A 21327-nucleotide genomic window follows, 5' to 3' on the forward strand; every position below is an offset into this window, starting at 1 on the left:
TCTAGCTATCTGAGGAAATAGCATATCTTGTGGTATGCAAATTATTGGGACTTCTCATGCATACGCTCATGCCCATGCAGAGTTTTCAAATTGGAATTTAGGGGATTCAAAATCTTCTTGGGGTACCTTGAGTGGCAGAAAGAAATGGAGTTGGAGGGAGTCTGAGAGCAGGCCTGGTGTTTCTGCTTTGCAGGTGGGGTGTGTGGTTCTGATTGAAAAAAAATGGTTCCTCCAAAAATATAAAAGATGTGAAAACCACAATGTTAGTCAAAAATTAGTCAAAACTGTGTAGTAGAAAGAATATGGGTGTGCCCGTGAAACCTTATATAAACTGATTTCAAAAACAAAATCCAGCCAATTGAGAGAGGATTGATTATAAAGGAATATAGGATTAAAAAGCTGTGATAAAAGAAAATATCGGCCAATATTGGGTCCAAATGAATTGATTAATAAAAATTGATATTAAAAGCAGTAGGAATTTCTTGTAGAAGGGACAAACAAAAAAAAGCAGTGCTTTATTTTCCCCCCAGTCACTTCCTTCAGTCATATTTGGTTGACATCTTTCGTCATATTTGATGACATCAGAAGACTTTAATCTCATATCCATGTGCTGCTCACCTACTTCTTCCCTTTCCCCAGTTCACACAAGACCTGGGGAAGGAGGGAGTTTGGGATGTTTTCTATTCTTTGTCTTCACTGCTGAAATAAGCCTAATGATTGGCCAGTCCACCATACAAATAGTACTGTAGCTGGAGAATGAGATGCCGGATGCCCCTAACATCATGATATTTATGGCTACCACAAAGAATGTTATTGTTGGGGACCTAGACAGTATTTTTAAAAATCTAATAAAATTGGGACTTGCGAGGAGATGGAAGAGAATAGCTAACTCAATGACATCACTTTCACAACAAAGTCAATGAATATTAATTGGAAATAAAACATGGAATTAAAAAAATAACCATTTCTGTCTTTGAATGCTTTTCATAGCAATTTTCATTTTAGAGAAGTTTTTTAGGAAATCTTGTTAGTGATAAAGAAACATTGAATTGAAGTTCAAATTTTCTTCAGTTTTACTTGGTTTCTTTTTCTGTTAAATACAAATAAGATTAAATAAAATTTTTATTTACCTAGTATCTTTACTATGTGCTTATTTTTATGAGAGCATTTTAAAAATCATATTTTATCTTTTTATCTGTCATTATATATATATATATAATGAAGAGTTGGCTGGAATGATATTAACAGTGTTTTTCTATGTAATGGGATTCAGGATAATTCTTTAAGCTTTTATGTTTGTACTTTTCTGTTTAAATTCTTTATAATAGTATATATTAGTTTTAGACCAAAAAAAAATAGTCTTTAAGCTGAGCATGGTGGTGTACACCTATAGTCCTAGCTACTTGGGAGGCGGAGGCAGGAGGATCCCTTGAGCCCAGGAGTTCAAGACTAACAAGACCCCATCTCTGAAAAATAAGGCAAAAAAGAAGTAAAAGAATAAAATAACAATCACTTACATTCCAACCACCCATAATTATTACCAACACCTGAGGATATTTGCTTCCAATATACAAGACTGCATTATTATTACTATTATTATTATTGAGATGGGGATTTCTCTTTGTTGTCCAGGCTGGTCTCCAACTCCAGGGTGCAAGAAGTCCTCCTGCCTTGGCCTTCCAAGTACCTGGGATTACAGATGCATGCCACCTTGCCGGGCTTTCAATAGTTTTAAAATCTTCCCCACCACCCCCAACAAAGAAATGAAAAGAGCACTGGCTTTTGAATCAGAAAGTTATTCTCTCCTTCTGCTACCCACTAGTGGAGTAACTTGGGTATGTGAACTGTAGGTTTCTCATCTGTCAAGTGGGTTGTTTTCACCTTGCTCCTAAACTTGTTATGGGGATAAAATAAGAAAAAGTTAAAGAAGCGGTCTAGCACCAGCCTGGCTCATAGAAGGTGCTCTGTGTTTGTTAATTTCATCCTGTCACCCATTATGTAGTGCTGTACCAAACCTGGCAGATACATATTTTTACAACTTGGCTCAGAAGCTGAATCTTTGCCCGGAATGGGTGAGGCTAGCCCCTCCTTGCCTATATACTAAATTTACTCAGCTGGATGAATAGGGAAAGCAGGCCCTAACCTGGAAGCTTAGACATGAGTGAATTTCAGTTTTTATTTTAAAGATTATGTATTGTTATGATAGAAACTCACATAGTTCAAGATGATACTCATGCTAGGCCATGCTAAGCCTTAGACATCAAATGCTGACTTCATTGTCCGTGTATCTCTCATGCTGCCTCTGTTACTCAGAGGCAGCATAAACATTCTGTGTTTTAGATGTGGAAGACACATGTAAGTACATTGAGCAGTAGGAATTCCTCATAGAAGGGACAAACATAAAGCAATATTATTTTATTTCTCCCCAGTCACTTCCTCCAGTCGTATTTGGTTGACATCTTTCCTGATATTTGAGGACAGCAGAAGACTTCAATCTCATATGTCCATTGTGCAACTCACCTACTTCTTCTCTTTCCCCAGTTCAAACAAGACCTGGGGAAGGAGGGAGTTTGGGGTGTTTTCTTTCCAATTCTTTGTGTTCTCTGCTAAAATAAACCCTCTATGATCAGCCAGTCCACCGTAAAAATAGCCATGTAGCTGGGGAATGAGATGCCAGATGCCCCTGTCATCTTTTTGTGAAGCTCCTGAAATGCACCCATACTGTACTTGGATGTAGTTTTGGGGTGGAGGAACTGTATCATGCCCTGCTAAGGCAACAACTTCCTACCTCCAAAGGCTGAGGCAGGAGAATTGCTTGAGTCCAGGAGTTTGAGGCTGCAGTGAGGTATGATTACACCACTGCACTCCAGCCTGGGAGACAGAGTGAGACCTTGTCTCTAAAAACAAACAAACACACACAATAAAATTAGTTGAAGGAGTGAGGGAGGAGATGGATAGAGGATCCTTTGCTTTTTAAAAATAATGCATTGCTTTTGTTGATGCTATTTTCTAGAAATGCAACTACATGCTCTATATACTATTCTTGTGTTCTCCTAGAGTGCTTTCTAAGTGAACACATATCTATGATCACATTGTTGGTTTGGCTACAAAAAACTTGGTACAATGAGGTTTGGAATCTACCTCTCACAGAGTAGGGTACACTCAGAGCCATGGCAGTGGCCTCCATGCTAATAACTCCTTTGAGGGTGATCTTGACCCATCAGAATTCTTTGCTTTTAGTATAAGTGAGGACATTATGAGCACTTAACAGGGAATCTTTTTAAAGCACCACCTTGCAAGGTGATAGTCTTTTGTTCAGGGCTGCTGTAGTGACAGGCCACTTTGAAAAGGACTCAATTTTCTTCAGTAATGCTACTCCATTATTAGCAGTGTGTATGTGAAGTTTTCTTCCTTTCTGAATGAGGATGAGGCTAAGAAGTCCGTAAACTTCCATTATGTTTCATTTGAGGCATGTCTATTTGCTTTGTTGTTATAGAAGTATGTTGACTAACTTTAGTGAAAAAACAAAAATGGTATTCCAAATCCATAGGTCCGGAAAATAAAATAGAAAATATGCCCAGGTTTCTCTGTATTATTATTTTAATTGATTTTCTTTTTAAAGAATAGTATCTAACTCTTTTGGACACTGGGCAAACTCTCTGAGATTTTAATCCAATGTAAGCCTGATGAGAAAATATTATTATTCTCACCAGACATGGGACACTGTTATTCCCATTTTATAGATAAGGAGACTGAGGCTCAGAGAAATGCATTAACATGTCCATGATCACACGGTTAAATAGCAGATCTCTATCAAATTAAGACTTTGATTACAGAGCTCATACTTTTTAATTTTTTAAAAATTGTGTATATTTAAGGCATATAACATGATGTTGTGAGATACATACAGGTAGTAAAATAGTTACTATAGTGATACAAATTAACATATCCATCATCTCATATAGGTACCCATTCTTTTCTGTTTTTGTTTTTGTGGCATCAGCAGCTAAAATCTAATCACTTAGCTGAAATCTCAAATGTAGTACAATTTTATTGATTATAGATCCCCTGTTAAAATGAATCCCTGGGGATTTCTTCTTGAAAACATGTAGCCCAGTGCAATATACATAGTTGATACACAATTAATGTTGATTAAACTTGAATCTAGGAGCCAGAATGAGAATATTAGGTTTAAGTGGCAGCAGAATCCTGTCATCAGGAGTGAGCTGCAACTCTGAGAATTAGGAAACCTGTAAGATGTACACACATAACCGAGTTCTGAGGGTCAGAGCAGGCGAACTCCTTGGATCCAGAAAGACAAGGCACTCTAACAGACTCTGTATCACAGAGATGCAGATATGGACATGAGCTTTGTGTCAGGACCATCAATTGGTACCTTGATTGTTTTTCTACTTTTTGGTGGATTTTAGTGGCTTTGGTCATCAATGTGGGTTCAAGTCACTGCTACCAGATGACCTTATCTGTATTTGTATTCTAACTCCATCACATGGGAGACAATGTGGCCAACCAACTTTAAGGATTGACTTTGAAGTCACATAAACTTGAGTTTGAACCCTGGTTGTATGATCCTGGCCCAGCCCATCAACTGACTTGAATATCCATTTCCTCATCTATAAAATGGGAATGATAATACTTAGCTCATAGTCTTACTATGAGGATAAAAGGAGAGAATGCCTGTACAACATTTAGCATACAGCTTTGCATGCTGCAGGTGACCAGTGAAAGACAGCAAATAATAACATTACAGAGTTGCATTTATATCTAGTTGGTGAAAAGGGGCAACTAAAGGAGGTTGTAACAGTGCAGCAGAGTGCTGCTTGAGTGTAAATCTCAGCTGCATCACCTGCTAGCTGCATGATCATCAGCAAGCTGCTTGATCTCTGTGCCTGTCTATTTTCATTTGCAGTACTGAAGCAGTAGCAGTACCTCCTTAATAGGATTGTTGTAAAGATTAATTTATAATGTGGCAAAACAAAACAAAAAATGTTAACAGAGTTAGCAGTACATAGGAAATACTTAGAAAGTATAAGTAGTATTGTTAATTATGGATTCCTTTTCAATAGTTATTGACAAATAATTAGAGGCCACTGAAAATAGAATGTGATGCCTTGTGAAGTAGAACATCTTCCATCACTGGAAGTATTCAGGTGGAAAGAAGCTTAGTGGAGATTTAGTTTTGGAGATTCAGACATTGAGAAGTTGGAAATGTTAATATTAGGTAACTGTCAAATCATTCCCTCATAAAATAGGAAACATAGTGCAATAGTTGCTTATGTTCAAAACCTGACTCTGCAACCTACTAGCTGTGTGATCCTTGGAAAGTCACGTCACTTCTCTGTGCCTCTGGTAGGCCACTCATTTGTAAAATAGGATACTAACAGTTCCTACCTTATATGGTTATTATGGATATTAAAGGACTTAATATACAAAGAGTGCTTAGAATGGTATTTTTATTGCCCACCTAAGATTCTCTCTCCAACCTCCCTTCCTGCATTTCTGTTTTTCCTCTTCCTCTCTTCTTCCTTCTCTCCTTCCTCTTACTTTCTGTCACTTAAAAAAAAAAAAAAAAGCCATCATGGCCCCCTGTTGCTTCAGTTTCCTTTAGGACCTGGCCCTCAGGCTGGCTCATGACTGTGAAGGGTGACTTTGCATTTTAAGTTGTTTGTTTTGGGGCTTGCATGTATATCTGTTGGGAACATATTTCATCAACAATCTGTCAGCCCAGTAATGAGGGTCAGCCCAGTAATGAGGCTCCCAGCAGGCACATTTTATTTACAAAGATGACAAATGTCACTCCTTGGCTGCGCTCAAATCATTTCAAAGGCCAGCAGACTCATTACAGTCATCAAGACTTGCTGCACTCAGGTGTATTTTGTCTGAGGACTGTGTGTAATTTGGATTTCTGTTCATTGAAACACTTTTTAATATTCTTGCAAAGGGAAGAGCTTTTAAAATCCCTGTCCCTTTATTTGTCACTAAACTTAGCTGTTTTGTAACCACTAACTTTTGTAAATCACATTTTAGACACCATATGCTTCTGTTAGTACTGTCAATGTTATTTTAGGATGTTTGCCCAAATCCAGGAGCATTTCTATGTCCCAAAGGCAGGAATTGAAAACATGCAGATAATCACAGGGCCCAGGAAGATAATGCACATGAGGGAAGGGCTATGTAGAGGCTGGCGGACTGGAGGCAGATGCTCCGTCTGGTGAGCCCTGCTGCTCTTCTCTTCCCAGACAGTGGGATCACTGGCCAGCACTGCTGGGGCTCCTGATTTTGAAAAATCAGGAGCATCTTTATATGAAGTCTATTTTCAGATGTTATTTTGAGATGTTGGCAACCAATTCAACAGATTTCAAAGACAATGAGCCTCCAGAGGTTGATCTATACCCAAGGTCTAAAGCAGTTTGCAGTAGTTTTAGTAGTTGCAAACAAAACAAAACAGAAAAACACTAGCGACAAACCTGTAATAAATGAGGGACCTGTTTCTTTGTTTTCTCTTTGCAGACTGGTATAGGGGATACCTCATGAAGCACAAAATGTTACAGGTAAGGCCACCTGGTTTTTATTTGGGTCAGTACTGGATGTCTTCACATGGCCCCGCTATCCCATCTGGGCAGGTCTCTCCCACCATTGTTCCTCGGCAAAGGGAACCCATCCTTCCCTCCTGTGCCCTGTGCTCTCTGACCTCTGTGCGTTGGCACTCGCTGTGCCTCAGTTCCCTCCTGCTTTCCCTCACTTTTTTTTTCTTTTTGAGATGGAATTTCGCTCTTTTGCCCAGGTTGGAGTGCAGTGGTGGGATCTCAGCTCATTGTAACCTCCTCCTTCCGGTTTCAAGCAATTTTCCTACCTCAACCTCCAAATAACTGGGATTACAGGTGTCTGCCACTGCACCCAGCTAATTTTTGTATTCTTAGTAGAGACGGGGTTTCACCATGTTGGCCAGGCTGGTCTTGAACTCCTGGCCTCGTGATTCACCTGCCTCAGCCTCCCAAAGTCTTAGGATTACAGGCGTGAGCCACCGTACCTGGGCCCCCTCACTCTTTAAGGTTAATCTCTGGTGCCATCTTCTCCCTGCAACTTTTCCTGATATGCCGTTCACTTATGATTTCTTCCTCTCTTGAGTCCCTGTGGAATTGTGTGTTTTAAATTTGAAATGTATTCTACTGTCTTCCTTTAGAGTTGTTTGCAGCATTCAGTCATTTCCTCATCTGTGTATCCAGCTCAATACAGAAAGGACAGGACAGGCTTCTACCTTTGAGGGGTTCTCTTGTTCTAACCTCACATTTCACTGTCACCTCCACGAGAGCAGGTGCTTGCTTTGCTTGTCTCATTTTCTCTCACAGCATCTAGCACAGTGACCAAATGTCCCCAGAATGTATGTTGGTTGCATTTATAAAGGGATTTCCAAGTGATTGATAAACTTATCATGTTAACTGAGCCAAATGTGTGGAGCAAAGAAATAATAGAAGCGTCTTCCTTCTTCCCTGACATGCTGTGTCAGAAGGAATGATCCTACTCTGCTCTCTCAAAGAACAATGGAATAAATTCAGGCAGAATAGGTCTCAAAGTGAACTTGCCCAAATGCATCTAAGAACATTGCTGCTTCAGGACCAGTTATTTCTGACCATCCAGTTGTTCCTGACTGTGAAGGGTGACTGCTTTCTGGAATAGGGCAGGCAATGGCAGAAGCAGAGCTCCTGGTCTCACTTAGTCAGTGAGTGGTTTAGGTTGTCTTTGAAGTGATTCTGTTTTACAGCCCACCTGTAGGATGAGTGCCCATAATGGGTTGGAGCATCCTTTGGGATCTAGAGCTATTGTGGGATGTAGGGCTAATGTGGGATCTAGAGCAATTGATGGAGAACTGGAGGGGAAAGCCAGATCTAAGCAAGTAGATTTAGAATCCAGCCCCTGCTCTATTTGGCTTTGGGATTATTTCTTTAAAGTTTGAGGATTCTATAAGCCAATAGCTTTTGAAAAAAAATTGTAAAGACCTAGGGTCATTCATTTCTGTAGTGATACATCATTTTATTTAATTTTGTTTTGTTTCCAACAGGGCATTTTTCCTAAGTCCTTTATCCACATCAAGGAAGTGACAGTTGAGAAAAGAAGGTATTTGCCATTCTTCACCAGACTTGACCCTTCAGTGGCTCCTGGATGTCTCTGTCCTGTTTATTTTGAAAATCTGATTTGGCAGGTCTGAGGGGTGCTCAGCTTATCTTTATTGTGCCTGTGTCTATTTGTGGGTCTCCTTTCCCTCACTCAATGGGAGATCTAATCCAAATTGATTCGTGTTCAGATCTGGTTCTGAGGGGGTATCAGTTTGGAGAATGAAACTTTTTGCTGCCGGACTTTGGAACTGTATTAAAGTAGATTAGTCCTAAATAATGAGCCCACCCTCGGGAAGGAGGACATAACAAAGCAAGTCCCTTGTATTTGCATAATGTAATTGGTGTGGCTATTGGAGGTGCTTTAGTCTAATGTCAGAAAGGCACCTCTTGGCAGCTGCAGCTTAATGCAAATTTGCTAGTATTTTATCTTGTTAGCACCTGGATCTCAATTTCACACCATTTTTTTTCTCCCACCTTGAATAGAAATACTGAGAACATCATTCCTGCAGAAATTCCTCTGGCACAAGAAGTGACAACGACACTTTGGGAATGGGGGAGCATCTGGAAACAGCTCTATGTGGTGAGACTCAAAACTCTGCTCCCTGGGATGGAAGCTTCTTGCAATCTTCAATTTGGTTCCAGTTTTCAGTTTAGCATCGAGTCAGGCAGGTGGAGGTGACTTTGGTGACGTAGCAGAGCACCCACTATTATGTGTGAGGACATCAAGGCCCAGAGAGGATCAGGGACTTTCTCAAAGCCACAGAACTAGCTAGTGACAGAGCCATACTCAGTGGAGTCTGCTGTGAACCTTAGGTGTTTAAACTAGTGCAGAAGTTGTCAAAGTTGAGCATGCATAAGAATCACCTTGAGAACTCTTAAAAATAAAGCTTCCTCCCAAGGGGTTTTATAATTTGCATTTTTAATAAACTGGGATTGTTTTGTTAGTCTGCTGATAACACCTTGAGAAATACTGTTCTTATACTTTAATTAACCAATGGCTATCGTCCTCAGATCTATGAAGAAGTTTTGACTCTGGAAAAACAAAGAACATATTTTTGCATTTGTTTTCCCTGTTTTGAAGTAAATCTAATTTTAAGTCCTCATTTGATGCTCCAAAGCTCCTAATGAAAGCAATTAGCTAAGCAAACCATTAAGCTGAGAGTGAAAATGCCAACCAAGGCTTACTGCATGTTTGTTACAGCACTGTGTACACCTGCTGGTGTATGCACATTATTTGTAGACTTAACTTTCATGGTCTTAAATGTTGACTCCCATGTAGACATTTCATAATATGAAGATGTGATTGGCACACTCAGTTTTATATGTTTCTCAAAAGTTTTTAGAAAAGTTTAGGGGGCAAATAGTATCCTTGTGGCTAAAGCAACTTTTTGTTCATCTCCACTACTGTCCCCCACCTTTTTTTTGAGTCTTGCTCTGTTGTCCAGGTTGGAAGGCAGTGGCACAATCTCGGCTCACTGCAACTTCCACCTCGTGGGTTCAAGTGATTCTCTTGCCTCAGCCTCCTGAGTAGCTGTGATTATAGGCACCTGCCACCATGCCAGGCTAATTTTTGTATTTTTAGTAGAAACAGGGTTTCACCATGTTGGTCAGGCTGGTCTTGAACTCCTGACCTCAAGTGATCCACCCGCCTTGGCCTCCCAAAGTGCTGAGATTACAGGCATAAGCCATCATGCCCAGCCCAATACCCCTTTTAAAGCATCACAATCACATGTACCATTGAAGCTTGGCATTTTCCCTTAGGAAGTTTTTGACTAGTAAATTCATCCATTTACTCTAGTCAAGAGATCCTTAAACATCTAGTACTTCAGTATCACATTGCTGATTCTTGCCATATCTGCCTACAACCTGTATAATATTTACTTAGTATCTGCATTGGATCTCCTTTTAGCAAGCTTGAATCTATAGACATAAAGAATGTGATAGCATGGTGCAGCATTCCAGCAGTTCTCTGAATCCCTGTTACAAACTAGATGCCTTACAATTCATTCAATTCTGACTACCCAGGGTTAGTGTCAGACTCCATAGGTTTAAAGCCTCAGTCCAACAAGATTGCCCTCACTTTAGATGCCATTCGCAAGTCCTGGGTTCCCAGGCTATCTGGACTTGGCTATAAATTCAGGGATTCTTACCACCCCTCCCTGCCTATCTAGACATCCCCTTTTCTCACTTCAGATTTCATAATTTTTTAGAACAACTCAGAGAACTCAGGAACATGCTATACATATGATTACGGTTTAATTACAAAGGATGTAATTCAGGAACAGACTATGGAAGATACACACAGGGCGAGGCACAGAGGGGCGCAGAGCTTCCATGTCCTCTCTCAGCCTATCACTCTCCCAGCACATTGATGTGTTCACCTGCTGGGAAGCCCCCCAAACGTTACTGACCAAGAGTTTTAATCAGAGTTTCATTACACAGTAATCAATCATTACACAGGCATGATTGATTAAATTATTGGCTATTGGTGCTTGAGCTCAATCCTCAGTCCCCCTCCCCTCCAGGAGGTTCGGGTGGGGCAGGTGGAGGGGAGTGGGGCTGTTAAGTTCCAATCCTCTAGTCATGTGGTTGGGGGTTTGGTTCCTTGTTGGTTCCTCTACAACCAGCACCCCCATCCTGAAGCTATCTAGGTGCCCACCTAAAGTCACCTCATTAGCATAAACTCAGGCATCATTGAAAGGGGATTGGTAGAAATAACCAAATACATTCTTATCACTCTGGACATCGCAAGAGTTTTAGGAGCACTACTTCAGGAACCAAGGACAAAGACCAAATATATAATTATATCACCCATACTTCCCCAAATGGAAAGACAAAAATACTTGGCACAGAGAAGATTATTCAACTAAATACAATAAAAACAAGATAAAATTTTTATTAAAAAAAATTTAGAGGCAGGGTCTAGCTTTGTCACCCAGACTGGAGTGCAGTGGAGCGATCGTAGCTCACTGCAGTTTTAAATGCCTGGGCTCAAGCGATCCTCCCATCTCAGCCTCTGGAACATGCTTGCTATTGTACCTGTCAAAAGCTCTGAGTCCGAGACCTTTTCTCTCTCTTTGTTAAAAAAGACATTAACAATGTCTGAGAGGTGTTAGAGACATATTACTATAAAACTGCCACTTTCTTTTTCCCTTAAACAGAAGGATAGAAATGGAGTGGAAGAGAATCACCCTAGGGGTCCGTGTTGTTTGATATTGTATCTTTGTACCATGAATAGCCATCTTGCATCCCACACGTGGTATGCATGCCACACTTTGGGGAATGCTGCTCTAGAAGCAGTCCTTTATCACCAGAGAAATGGCCCTGGCTCCCAGCCTCAAAGAGCCTGAGCTCTGGGACCTCCATTAGAGCAGATGTTTGTAGCATTCCTGTGCAATAAATATCTTTTTAGATAAAGTCAGAAATCACTCAGTTCTTAACCAAGAAGTGATTGGGATTTTTATTTTTGGGAAATCCCTGTGGCCCATGGGGAAGAAATATATCAAGGACTAGGACCCCCATCTAATTCCTTTGTAGTGGGTAGGGCTGGGAGAGTCTCAGGCCACGGCCCCTGACCATACTCGCCTGACGTTGGCACAGCCTGCCAAATAGATGGCCATGCCCCTTTAACACAGGTGATTATGGGTTGTTTCTTGTCTCCTAGGCCAGCAAAAAGGAGCGTTTTCTCCAGGTGCAGTCCATGATGTATGATCTGATGGAGTGGAGGTCCCAGCTTCTCTCAGGAACCTTGCCCAAGGACGAGCTGAAGGAACTGAAGCAGAAAGTCACGTCCAAAATTGACTATGGCAACAAGTAACCTCTCCTCTGCAAAGAGGCTTTCTTTCCCCAGCCATCCTCCTTCTTCCCTTTCTCTCTCCCCAGCTGGGTTTCATTTTTAGATGCAAGTTTGCCACTTTCTGTTTGGGAGAAGGTTGTGACCAGGGCTGTGCTTGTGTGCTGTTGTTACCACCCTCGGGGGACCCAGGGATGTGCAGGTGGAGAGAAGTCTTGTGCTTACACGGTGTTATTACCAGGCTAAGAGATTTAGGACACTCATTTAACCTACTTCTGAGGGACTAGGGAGCACAGTCATGCTGGTTCACTTTCAGCTTAGTTGTCATTTTATCCCTGCATTTGCAAAACTCTCCCTTAAATCCCAGTGTGAGACTTAATGTCCCTTCCCCCATCCTAAAAGATCCAACCCACACACGATCAGCTAAGTCACAAGCACAATTACAAAAGCGTTTCCTCAAAAGGGAAGAGAAGTAAAAATTGGTTGGAATTTGATGCTATGAAGTTAAGGAGAAAATGAACCAATTATTTGAGGTGGGACAACCCACTGATAATGACATTACAGGTAACTCTTAATCAGAGCTCGTTGTACACCAGGCTTTGTGCTAAGTGTTTTACATGCATTGTCTCATTTAATTCTTATAATAACTCTATGGCACATGCAGTTTTATTATCCCCATTTTTTCTTTTGGATAAAGAAACTGAAGGTTTTCAGTAGGGTATGTAACTTGTCCAGAGTCACACAGCTAGTAAATGACAGAACCTGAAATTAGACCCAGGCTGTCTGGCTCTAGGTCCCACAGCCCTCCCCACTCTGCTACTTGGATAGTGTTTGAGAACTATACAGGCCTCCCCTCCCTCCTGGTCTTTTGAATGGCCTCCATACATCCTGTTCATTTGCTCATTCATTCTACAACCACGAACGTGTATTGACCACTTATAGTTGGCTGGATCTCCTGCTAGGTATTGGGGCTGTAGAAATAAAAGTCCCTGTCTGCTAAAGTATCACAGTTCCAACTAGGAGTAAGCCACAAGTAAACTGCTATGTACTGTGATAAGTTCGATGGCTCAGGAAGCAAGAGTGCTTTTAATGAGCCTTTGAGAAGGAAGTCAAGAAAGACTTCCTGAAGGAGGTGACCCCTCAGCTAAAGTCTGAAGGATAAAGAGATGTTAAGCAGGCTAAAAAAAGAAGGAGGGACAGGAGCTCATGAGAGAGCATGGCATACTCAAGGAGCCGCAAAGTGAGTCTTAAGGCTGGAACACAGGGCCTGAGGGAAAGTAAAAAGCCCATTTAATGAGAATAAAAAGAAGTTTCCCCAGCAGCCAGGCCAAGCTTTCTTTCCCTGTTATAAGCACTAGGAGGAGGATTCAGAGAGGAAAGTCAGTGGCTCCGACTCACAGCTGCTCTCCATCTCAGGAACACAGTCCCTCTGCCAGTGCCCCTGTTGGCATCTGGCAAGCGTGTCCAAATCTGCTTGTAAAGCACATCATCCCAAAGTGACAGGAAGGGTTTGCCATGCAGCTGCTGCTTCCCTTGGTTCCATGGCTCTTTAGATGAGCACAATTGCAGCTGAGTATATGGGAACTGAGGACTGCTTTACAATGACATCTATGACATTCAAATGTTGTTTTCTCAATGGGGGCTTCCAAGAAGAAGGACCAAGAATGGAAAAAGTGGTCACCTCTCACAGGAAGCCTTCCCTGATTTTCCACAACTCACCTTGGGCTGGGTTAGGTGCTCTTGAAGGCCCTGAGCAGTAATCGCCTCCCTTTTGGCCCGGTTTCCCTCCTATCCTTGGAGCTCCTATAGGATGTTGACTGTCTAAACCACCTCTATGCCTGTGCCTGGAACAAGGTCTGTACATAGTAGGAGCTCAGTGAGTGATAACTGAGTGAGTTATACAACTTAATAAGGCTGTGACTTTGGACAGGTTAATCTTACTAACAAGAATCATTTTCTGGCTGGACATGGTGGCTCACGCCTGTAATCCCAGCACTTTGGGAGGCCGAGGTGGGTGGATCACCTAAGGTGGGCAGTTTGAGAGCAGTCTGACCAACATGGAGAAACCCTATCTCTACTAAAAATACAAAACTTAGCTGGATTACAGATAGCACATGTCTGTAATCCTAGCCACTTGGGAGACTGAGACAGGAGAATTGCTTAACCCAGGAGACAGAAGTTGTGGTGAGTGGAGGTCGCACCAATGCACTCCAGCCTGGGCAACAAGAGTGAAACTCCATCTCAAAAAATAAAAAAAAAAGAAACAGGGTTCTCCCTAAACCAGCACCTCCTCTGCAGCATCCTCTGACCTAGCCTCATGCTTTTAGTAGTTTTGTCAGTTTCCTTTGGGTAGTGAGAGATGCCCTGTGGCACAGACTGAGACCCCAAGCTCAGGGGCCCCCTCATTTACCTGACTACTTCAGCTGTAAGTGAGAGAGTTGGGCACCTTATCCCTGGCCTAATAGTGGGCACCTTGTCACTGGTCTAATGGGTACTCAGAGCTCCGCTATGGAATGGGCAGCTTCCCCAAATCCAGGAAGCCCAGTGTCTGGGCCAAGGTCAGGATCAGCCCACCTCCAACCTCCAGCAGCTGGGAAAGTGGATGGGGGTGGCACAAAGCATAACTAAACCTTGGGGGAGTGATCAGAATGAGCTTGTTTCTTCTCTCATTCATTCCATTCCTTCATTCAGATATGAAACTTTCGTGGCACATCTGGTAGGCCCCAAGGGTACAGGGTACAGACACATACAAAATACAGCCTGTTTTTAACAGCAATCAAAAAGCAAGCAATGAGAACTAAAGATAACTTCCAGAGTACTCACAATATACCAGGCACCGTTTAAAGCACTTTCCATGTATTAACTCTGTGAAGTCTCACAACTTTATGAGGTAGGTACTATTCTCAGCCTGTTTCTCAGGTGAGGAAAGTGGGGCTCAAGAGAGATTATGTGTATGATCTGAGAAACCAACATAGATGCCTCTTTAACAACTAAGATGGACCCTAAGGTTAAAGAAACAACAGTGACTTATGGCTCAAGTTGAGCATTCAGCAAAGCTGGCACGGCAACTCCCTGAATTCCTACAGCTGCAAGAGAAAACATACTCTTGCCAAACTCCCTAACAATAGGATCTATCAGACAAATTATCAGACCCCTCCTAACTCTGATTTACATCCAGACCACTATAACTCTAAGTGGACAGAAGACTGGCCTGATAAACATTCTTTTTTGATAAAGAACTGCAAACCTTAAGCCAGTTTCAGCTAGCTTCAGGCTGCCCACAAACTGTGTCCATAAGTTCACCTTTTGATATAAAGAGCCAGGTTTCACCTCATTTTAATAATTCCATCCCAAAGTGAACATGGGCTGTATGTTACATACATGTTTACCCATCGTACATGCTCTTGTCTCTATAAATGTGTATAATTTCCCCCAAACCTGCTGTATATATATGATGCTAGCCTTGTGAGACAGAAAACCCAACATATCCTTCCCCTCTTCAGAGAGCACCTTCCTTACATGCCGGAGACTGTTGCTTCAAAGTTTGCAAACTGATGTCAGCAGTAAGGTTCTCCTTTTGTAATGGAACAGAGGCTCTGCTGCTCGCTGTTTGCAAAGCCAGTAACAGGGACAAAGTACATTATAAGTGACTATTTCCAAAGCTAGCAGTGGGGAAACATACAGGCTCGCCCCTCTAGAAACCACTTCAAAACTCTGGGCTGAGGGCAGGGTTTTCAAATAGGTAAGCTGGATGTGGGAGGCATGCAGGAGCTGTGCAGGGTGCAGGGGCTGTGTGTCTTGCTCTGATGCCACTCTTGAATTATGGTCCACCTGGAGTACAGGCTAGTGCCATCTTGGCAGTGGCCAGGCTGTAGATGATCCATCTCAAGGCAATCTTTAAGTGGGGGAGAATTCTGTAGCTGTGCCCTCATGCCTGGTTTGTTTTAAATTAGCCCCTGGAATTTCTTAACAAGCACAGAGTTCAGTAAATGTGCATGGAATAAGAGTGTATGGAGGAGAGGGAAGGGAATGGAGTTTCAAAGTATATTTTAAGGGTATATTTTAAGACTAAGGAAGAAAGGTTTCTACAGTTTTTTTCAAGGTTACATCTTGAGACTGGGAAGAAAGGAAAAAAGTTTTAAAATGCATTTTGAATCTGAGCTCCTTGGTTACACTTTCTGCTATTTACCCTTCCTGGTGGTCTTTTGAATGGCAGGTGATTTTGCTGAAGATGCAGTGGAATTTGAACTGGTAATGTGGCTCCAGAGTTCAAGTGCTTAACCACCACATTCTACTGCCTTCCAAGAGCCATGTGGGTTAAGAAGGGAGGCAGAGAAGTAAACAGCCACTTTCAGTCAGAAGTCATACACATTAGGAGTGCAGGAAGCATGGACAAGAAGGTTGGAGGATGTGGGGGTAGGAGTCAGGGTGGGGATGACAACCACTCTGAATATAATCAGACCAGCAGAAATTACTAGGTGAAATGGAGAAGAGAAACTCAGAGAATGTGGGAGATGAGAGGTTGACATGACCATGGAGAGGAGGACATGGGTGGACTGGGGCTGGAAACTTGAGGATTTTAGTGCCAAGTGAGTCTGGATTTGTCCAGACAGTGATAGGAAGCCATTGCAGGAGATTTTTAGGTTGGCATATGCAGTGGCGTAATCACAGCTCACTGCAGTCTCTATCTCCTGGGCTCAAGTGATCCTCCCACCTCAGCCTCCCGAGTAGCTGAGACTACAGGTGTGTGCCACCACACCCAGCTGATTTTACCTTTTTTGTTTTTTCTTTTAAATGCACACAGTGGGGGCTTTTCCTTCTACCCTCATCTTGGCTTCCTTTTATCACTTTCTTGAACAGAAGAGAGCACTGGGGTTATATCCTGATGGGAGAATGCCTAAATGTTCTGCTCCCCAAAATGCATAGTGGCTGCATTCAGAGGCTGTGGAGGACAGCCTCTCCTGCCCCTGGGCCACTGGAGTCCTGTCAATCCTACTGAAGCTCCTGAAGTTCCAAGTGACTTCAGTGTCCAAGGAGTGAGGAATCCTGAAATGACTTCTCCATATCCCAAGATAGCTGGACCCAGGAGAATGTTTTATTCATGTATTTTAGAACTGAATCTACTTTGATAAATTTTGAAGAGAAACAGCCAGAGCGATCTTGGCATTAAATTATGTATCAGTGATGCTCCATCCTTTCCAAGGTCAGGAGAGCCTCTGCTAAGCATTAGCTGAAGGTGTTTCTTCCCTCTTAGCATCGCCATTAGGCAGCATGGCCGTGCACCATTATGAGTCATATCGAGTTGGGAGTTAATTTCCTAATGAATGTGGACAAATGGGTGAACCTTGGCTCCCTTCCAACTGCACTGGATGAGATGAGAGATGTGCCTCTCAATTTGATTCTCCGATAAGAGACGAAGGCTTAGTCTCCTTCATTTGTCCTTGCTGCCTTTCCAGAATCTGGTATTCAGTAGTGCAGCAGGACCATGGTTGGCCTTCTTAGAACCCATCAGCCCACCTCCTCCTACCTTCTTTGTATGGATGACTGAGGCTCTTCATCTCAACATCAAGAGCAAAAGCAGTTACAAGTTAAGGCTTCTGCAAGCCTACCCTACCCCATCCCCTATTGTAATAGAAACTCCACCTATTACAGCAAGCATACCAGAGAGGTTACGAGTGCAGGCAAAGACGTGTTCTTAGCTTTTACTAGCTATGTGACTTTGAGCAAATTAATTAGTCCTCATATCCTCAGTGTTTTCTTCATTTGTAAAATGGGGTTATTAATAGTACCGCCTTCATAGGGTTGTTATGAGAATTAAATGCATTACTTTTATGTAAAACACTTATTGTATGTGAGCTCATTGGAAGTGCTGTGTAAGTTTGCTGCTGTTAGTATCATTGATGCCAGTGAGGATGACAGGTGTAGCTGAAACAAATCAACATGAAACAGGGAAAAGTTTGTGGACTGGAAGTCAAATAGCTGAAAGCAAGCTGTGGGTAACAGTCAATATATCTGAGATTATTTTCCCCCAACGACTGTTTTCAAATTTTTATTGAGTAATGTATAAATACCTCCTCTGTGTATATATTTAAAAAGAGGCTAGGTACGATAGTAGCTGGGCATGGTGGCATACATCTGTAGTCCCAGCTACTCAGGAGGCTGAGGTGGGAGGATTGCTTGAGTCTAAGAGTTCAAGGCTGTGGGAAGTTATGATCACGCCACTGTACCCCGGACTGGAAGACAGAGCACGACGCAGACTCATTTAAAAAATATTAAATCAATTGAGACAAGGCACATGTAACCTTTGACCCTTCAGTCCTCCAGCCCCAGGCCCTGCCTGTCCCCACTGATAACCTGTGTTGGTAGTTTGGTCCTTTTTTGTTCAGAGCTTTTTCTTATACATAAGCTTACTCTTTTACATGCACCCAGATAACATATCTGGCCTATTTTTTGTTTATTTTTTTAATTGTTATTTATTTATTTATAAAAATAAATATTGTATGCACACTATATGCATCTTTCCATGCTTGATTTTTGCACTGAAATATATTATTAAATGTAGCAAAACTATGTAATAGTTTAAAAGCTCTGCTATGTGGTATTCCATTATAGATACATCACTGTTGATTTAGTAATTTCTCTTTTAGCAGACTTTTTTTTTTTTTTTTGAGATGGAGTCTCACTCTGTTGCTCAGGCTGGAGTACAGTGGTGCCATCTTGGCTCACTGCAACCTCTGCCTACCGAGTTCAAGCAATTCTTCTGCCTCAGCCTCCCAAGTAGCTGAGATTACAGGAGCTCACCACCACACCTAGCTAATTTTTATATTTTTAGTAGAGATGAGGCTTCACCATGTTGGCTAGTCTGGTCTTGAACTCCTGACCTCAGCTGATCCACTTGCCTTGGCCTTCCAAAGTGCTGGGATTACAGGTGTGAGCCACGGCACCCGGCTGACGTTTTTTTTTTTTTTTTTAATACTTGCTGATGCAAACAATGCTGAAACACAGCCTAGTTCAAGTGTTGGGTGTTTTGATTTAATAGCATGGAAAATATGCCTTTTTAAAAAATTGAATGCACACTACCAAATTACCTTCCAAAAGGGCTGTACTATACCAGTATGTGCTCACTAGCAGTGTCCCAGGCTATCAGTGTAGAGCTCTTCTCTGTGACTATATGATGCCCAGAAATCAGTTGAACTTTCTGGTAAAAAGCTTCTCATCAGTGACCTAAAGTTCTCCCCTGATTTATTTTCACCGCCAGTTTTTGCTTTACAGAATCCTTGAGCTCGATTTGATTGTCAGAGATGAAGATGGAAATATCCTGGACCCTGATAATACCAGCGTCATCAGCTTGTTCCATGCACATGAGGAAGCAACTGATAAAATCACAGAGCGTATCAAAGAAGAAATGGTGAGCTTTACTAAATAGGCTTTGGCCAAGCAATACAATCATTTAGCACATCATAAACTTAAAATAATGGGCGAATTAACCAGACCGTGTATTATTCAAGGAGCCATCTATCTATGACCCGTGATGATCCGTAACCACATGCGTTTTGCTGTGGTTTTGTACTCAAATCTGTAATTCATTCAACATTCATCTCACAGGTAGTTAAATGCCAGGCCAGTTTCTTGATCTCTTGGAGTTTGTAGATTCCAGAGGGGAGAAGAGAAGAAAGGCGATGAAAAAGTAAACAAATAAGTGAAAATATTAATTCCAGATGAGTTTCTAAAAGGCAATAAACCAGGGTTATGTGAATCAAAGTGACTCAGCAGCTACGTTAAAAGGCACGGCCAGAAGTGTTTCTCAAGAGTGACATCTGAGCTGGTACCTGAATCATGTGAAGGCACCAGGCCTGGGACAATCTGGGAAAGGGTGTTCCAGGGAGAGGGCATAGCAGGTGCAAAGGCTCTGAGGTGGGATTGCATTCTGACTATACAAGGAGTAGTAAAGCCAAACAAGGATGAGATGTGGTCAACAGTGGGGGAGTTTAGGCATTAATTTGCAGAGGCAAGTAGGTGGAGCCAGCTCTCAGAGGACTTGAGGGGTTTTGGAAAGAGTTGCAATGTTATTTTCACTGATGGGAAATCAGTGAAAGATTTCAAGGAATGATTAACAATCTGATTTATATTTTCTTAAAAAATTATTTTAGCTGCTCTGTATTATTTGAAAGCAATTTTGTTTTTAGATTTATTAAGATATAATTTATATCCAGTACATTTCACTCATTTTAAATTACACCTTAATGAATTATATAATAATATATTGTGTTGGATAAACATCACAACAATCAAGAAAAAGAAAGTTCCATCACCCTGAAAGTTTCTTTGTGCTCCTTCCACAGGCCCAAACCCTATGCAACCCCTAATTTCTGGTTACTGTACAGTTGCCTTTTCTAGAGTTTCATCTAATGGAAACAGGCAGTATTAATTTTCTATGTTTGACTTTTACTCAGCATGATGTATTTGAGGTTTATGTTGTTGTGCATATTAACATTTTGGTCCTTTTTATTACTGAGTCAGTATACCACTGACCAGTTGCCAATGGTATATAGCATTGACCATTTATTGGGCATTTGGGTGGTTTTCAGTTCAGAGCTATTATAACTAATGCAACTATGAACACTTGAAAACAAATCCTTGCATGGACATATTTTAATTCCTTTTGGGAAATACTTAGCAGTGGGATTGCTGGATCATATAAGTGTTTATATAACTTTTTAAGGTATTGCCACACTATTTCTCAAAATGACTATATAATTTTGTGGGTTTTTTTTTTTTTTTTTTTTTTTTTTTTTGAGACAGGCTCTTACTCTGTCGCCCAGGCTGGAGTATAGTGCTATGATCATGGCTCACTGCAGCCTCGACGTCCTGGGATCAGGTGATCGTTCCACCTCAGCCTCCCAAGTAGCTGGGATCACAGGTGCATGTCACCATGCCTAGCTAACATTTTTTGTACAGGTGAGGTTTCACCATATTGCCCAGGCTGATCTTAAACTCCTGGGCTCAAATAATCAGCCCACCTCAACCTCCCAAAGTGCTGAGATTACAGATTACAGGCCACCATGCTGGCCCAATTTTGCATTTCTACCAGCAATATATGAGAGCTTTAGTTGCTCTACATCCTTGGCAACATTTAGTATTATCAGACTTTTAAACTTAGCCATTCCAATGGTTATGTAGTGGTATCTCATTGTAGTTTTAATTTTCATTTTCTGATGAGCAGTGATGTTGAATGTCTCTTCACGTGCTTCCTGCCATTTCCACTTGTATCTTATCTTGGGAAGTGTCTGGTCAAACATTTTACCCATTTAAATTGAGTTATTTTCCTCATAATTAGTTGTAAGAGTTATTTGTATATTCCAGATACAAATTATTTGCCAGATATGTCTTGCAAGTGTCTCC

At 41.6% G+C, this 21327-nt stretch overlaps 1 protein-coding gene across 2 annotated transcripts in view; it reads left to right on the plus strand.

Annotated features, from left to right (window-relative positions):
- The window catches only part of DOCK2 (dedicator of cytokinesis 2), a 437527-nt gene that overhangs the window by 20097 nt on the left and 396103 nt on the right, over positions 1 to 21327 (plus strand). For both annotated transcript variants that reach the window (XM_064376547.1, XM_064376548.1), the window contains exons 3-7: positions 6529 to 6569; positions 8078 to 8133; positions 8616 to 8712; positions 11797 to 11945; positions 19198 to 19333. In XM_064376547.1, the coding sequence (XP_064232617.1) occupies positions 6529 to 6569; positions 8078 to 8133; positions 8616 to 8712; positions 11797 to 11945; positions 19198 to 19333 (479 nt within the window). The remainder of the gene's footprint in view (positions 1 to 6528; positions 6570 to 8077; positions 8134 to 8615; positions 8713 to 11796; positions 11946 to 19197; positions 19334 to 21327) is intronic.

The sequence above is a fragment of the Aotus nancymaae genome, unplaced genomic scaffold (genome assembly GCF_030222135.1).
Source record: "Aotus nancymaae isolate 86718 unplaced genomic scaffold, 86718_ANA_hifiasm-v0.15.2.pri h1tg000015l_1, whole genome shotgun sequence".
Classification (NCBI taxonomy): Eukaryota; Metazoa; Chordata; class Mammalia; order Primates; family Aotidae; genus Aotus; species Aotus nancymaae.